This window comes from Myotis davidii, unplaced genomic scaffold, assembly GCF_000327345.1.
Source record: "Myotis davidii unplaced genomic scaffold, ASM32734v1 scaffold723, whole genome shotgun sequence".
Taxonomy (NCBI): domain Eukaryota; kingdom Metazoa; phylum Chordata; class Mammalia; order Chiroptera; family Vespertilionidae; genus Myotis; species Myotis davidii.
In genome coordinates this window covers 1,255,078-1,259,156 of record NW_006294589.1, presented here as the reverse complement: position 1 = coordinate 1,259,156, position 4,079 = coordinate 1,255,078, and the positions used below count along the sequence as shown (strand labels likewise).

General features: G+C 42.9%; 1 protein-coding gene across 1 annotated transcript in view; it reads left to right on the top strand.

Annotated features, from left to right (window-relative positions):
- The window catches only part of SMC2 (structural maintenance of chromosomes 2), a 57,580-nt gene that overhangs the window by 461 nt on the left and 53,040 nt on the right, over positions 1-4,079 (top strand). The window contains exons 2-3 of the mRNA XM_015567202.1: positions 819-1,048; positions 1,699-1,848. Coding sequence (XP_015422688.1) covers positions 881-1,048; positions 1,699-1,848 — 318 coding nt within the window. The 5' untranslated portion in view covers positions 819-880. The remainder of the gene's footprint in view (positions 1-818; positions 1,049-1,698; positions 1,849-4,079) is intronic.

Genomic DNA, 4,079 nt, shown 5'->3' with positions numbered 1-4,079 from the left:
AGGTGGGGGCCGCGGGGCCGGGAGCGGGGAGAGCAGCAAGGAGGGACCTCGGGCTAAAATTAGCCCTACAGGGTTCCTGGCAGAATGGCCAGTTCCTCTCCAGCCGTGGAGTGTGGCGGGGGAGTGTTGACAGGCCTGGTGAGGCGAGGGAACAACCTGAGTGGAAGCAGGAGGATACGTGGGATTCGTGTCTTTAATCAATATTTACGGATGCTCCCCACTCCGCGCGCGCGCCCTGGAGTCAGGCTTATGGGAGCACCCAGCGGGGGGCGGAGGCGAAGATCCTTTAGAACTTGGGTGATGACAGGTTGGGTAGACGAATAAATACATACTGTTTAGTGTCGCCTCTAAGTTCAATGAAGGAAAAAGAAAGCAGAGTAGGGGGGAGGGGTGCTACAAAGTGGATTTTTACAGAGAAGTCAGGAGGGACCTGCAGTAAGGTGACATGTGGGCAGGGACGCGAGTGGTAAAGGAGGGAGCCACACCGGGGTGGGCGAGGAGAGTCGGGGCAGAGGGAATGACCGGCATGGGAAATAATCTGTGGTCTGTTGGCCGGGTATTATAACGGTGGAAGGTGAGCCTGGAAGAGTAGCTGACCTCCAGGTTGAATTAATGGGTTAATTAGTCTCCAGGTAAGGACCAACTCCTGTATGTTTTTAAGTTGGAGAAGGAGATCTTTGCATCCGGGGAAGTAGCTTGGGTTGGCAGGCTGCTGCTCTATTTCTGTTGCGCTGTCATTCTGTGTGAGTCTGGCATGCACCACATAGGGCTCCAGGTTTTCATCCCGCGCGTGTGTGTTGTTGTTTCTGTTCATACAGAACTTCCTTTGCGGCCTATTGGATTCCTAGCAAAGGCTTACCTGTCCAAGTCAGTCGTGAAAATGCACATTAAGTCCATCATTCTCGAAGGATTCAAGTCCTATGCTCAGAGGACTGAAGTCAATGGTTTTGACCCCCTCTTCAACGCTATCACGGGTTTAAATGGCAGTGGGAAATCCAACATATTGGACTCCATTTGTTTTTTGCTGGGCATCTCCAATCTGTCTCAGGTAAAGTGTAAACTTTTTGATGTATGTGAATTTAAGTTTGGGGACTCTTCACTGAACTCGGAAACTATTGCCAATATTTGCATTTTTTTTTTTTTTTTTTTTTTTTTTTTTTTTTTACTTTATGGGAATTCTATCTCACTGCAGCCCTTTAAAGGTAGGGATTATTACTCAATTTTTTAAGGTGAGAAACCAGAAACTTAGGTGGGTTGCATAAGGTTCATTCTCTTATGTTATTTGGAGCAACGCTCAAACTCAGGTATTCTTACTTTAAGGCAGTCAGTCCCATTCCAGAGTCTGTATTCTGTGCCCCCTCCTCCCACCCCGCCTCCAAGGTTAAAATGTCTTTTCAGGGTCTGCTAACGGGATTGGATGAATAGTGAAATTCTTAGATCTGTATACCCTTGAGTACCTTAAATGAACTTTTGTTAAGAAATGAGTAGAAAACAATTAAATTTAAAGTTGAAAAATTCCTACGGAAAGATGCACTCATTGAGGTTGCTGCTATTTTCCTGGCCCGGTTGCCTGTCCTTGGTTACTTGATGGGTAATACTACAAGGGTGGTTTTCCAAATATCAGGAAACCCATTTTTTAGAGCCATTTTGTGCAATATGGGGTTTTGTAATTGATAAACTTTTTTTTTTTAATTTTAGGTTCGGGCTTCTAATTTACAAGATTTAGTTTACAAAAATGGGCAGGCTGGTATTACTAAAGCCTCAGTCTCAATCACCTTTGACAATTCTGATAAAAAGCAAAGTCCTTTAGGATTTGAAGTTCATGATGAAATTACAGTAACAAGGCAGGTAAGTGGCCAATAAATATTTGGATACCTAAGAACTTGCATGTCTGCTCTGTGTTTTGGTGATATGACTTTGCTGGGGAGAGGAGTGTTGTATGTGAGAGATCTATGCATTGAATACTGACTCGATTCCTTAAAAATATCTTCCTCATGTTAAATCTGACCATGCAAATCTTACCATTTGCCATGAGGATTGACAGGAATTTGAAAAGTCATCTATATTATAAGAACTCAGCCATGCTTCAGTCTTGAACCATAGCTGAATCCTCTCTGTCTGTGCTGGAACTCATAAGAGTACTTGAGATCTTACCATCTTCTACAGTAACCCATTCTGACTTTGGACAGGTCCAGCTAGAAGCTTGAACAATATAATTTGGGCATAATTGCTGTCTTAAAGTTTTATATATTAATCCTACTTCTGTTGAGGGTAGAAAGAGCAAATTTAATTTATTCCATATTTCAATATTTAAGTGTTCTATATGTCTAAATGTTATGACCCTGGAGAGTTAATAATACCTTATGAATTCATATCTGACTTACTTAAAATTGCACTAATTTTTTTCATGTGTGCTATGTTATTGCCATTTCTGTATGCAAGCAGGTTTGTGAAACTGATGCAGGACCTTACACTTTCCCTTAAAAGTCTTTTTTCTTATAGTCAACTAGAGGCTCGGTGCACGAAATTCATGCAGGGGGGGGGTGGGGGAGTCCTTCAGCCTGGCCTGCAACCTCTCAAAATTCGGGACCCCTTGGGGGATGTTCGACTGCTGGTTTAGGCCCGATCCAGGACTGCTGGCCCCTATCCACTCGCCTGCCTGATCACCCCTAACTGCCTCTGCCTGCCTGATTGTCCCTAAGAGCTCTGCCTGCCTGCCTGATCTCCCCTAATTGCTCGCGTGCCTGCCTGATCATTCAGCCTGGCCTGCAACCTCTCAAAATTCGGGACCCCTTGGGGGATGTTCGACTGCTGGTTTAGGCCCGATCCAGGACTGCTGGCCCCTATCCACTCGCCTGCCTGATCACCCCTAACTGCCTCTGCCTGCCTGATTGTCCCTAAGAGCTCTACCTGCCTGCCTGATCTCCCCTAACTGCTCGCGTGCCTGCCTGATCGGACCTAACCACTCGCTGGGGTGTAGCCAGCCAGGATGAGGGGCCATGGTCGTTCCGCTGTTTCAGTTGCTGCTGGGCTTTTATTATATAGATGTTTTTAGTTTGTCAAAGTTTTGTTTTTAAAAGTTCTGACTCCCATTTATTCTCCACCTTAGTGTATGTAACTTACACATATCCCTCTCTGTTTTAATGAAAGTATCTGGTTTAAAAACAAATTAAAAAAGCATTGACTATGATGTGACAGAATCCTGTTCTATGTCATTAAGCATATATCAAATAATTACTCTTTAGGAATTTTCACTAAGTTTGCAACTAATCTGTCTAAAGTCCCTGTCCTCATGTGGTCCATATGTCTGTATCTTATTGCAAAGACTTCATTAAATTACTAGTATGGATGTACTAGGTCTGTAATTCAAGTATATTAATATATGTTCGATCAGCCTAATAATCCTGTCAGGAAAAGAAAAATTAACTTTACTCAGTATTTATAAGTGCTTGATGTATGCTGGGCATTCTTGAATGCATTGGGAAATAACAGGGAGAATTAAGAATGAGAAATAGATCTTGTCTTTAAGGACCTCAAAATATGAGTGAGACAGTCATACCCAATAAATGACAATGTGAGTGCTATAGTAGAATATAAACAAACTGGTGTCTGATGTAAGTTCTTAATGAACCCATGCTGGAACTCCATTTTACTCCTTTTCTTGCAAGTTTTCACAAATCATGTCTTTATTAATCCCCTTTACAATCTTTTAAGGATTGATATCAAACTGCTTATCTTTAGTTTTTCGTATCTGATTTTGGTTTCTTTGGGAACAAAAAGGTGGAGGAAGAGGGGTTAAACTCTGAGTGGAAAAATTGCAGGAAGAGGATGATCAGGGATAAAAATATGTTGGAGCCCTGACCAGTTTGGCTCAGTGGATAGAGCATTGGCCTGTAGACTGAAAGGTCCCAGGTTCGATTCCAGTCAAGAGCATGTACCTTGGTTGCAGGCACATTCCCAGTAGGAGGTGTGCAGGAGGCAGCTGATTGATGTTTCTCTCTCATCAATGTTTCTAACTCTTTATTCCTCTTCCTTCCTCTCTGTAAAAAATCTCAATAAGATATAATTAGAAAAAAACA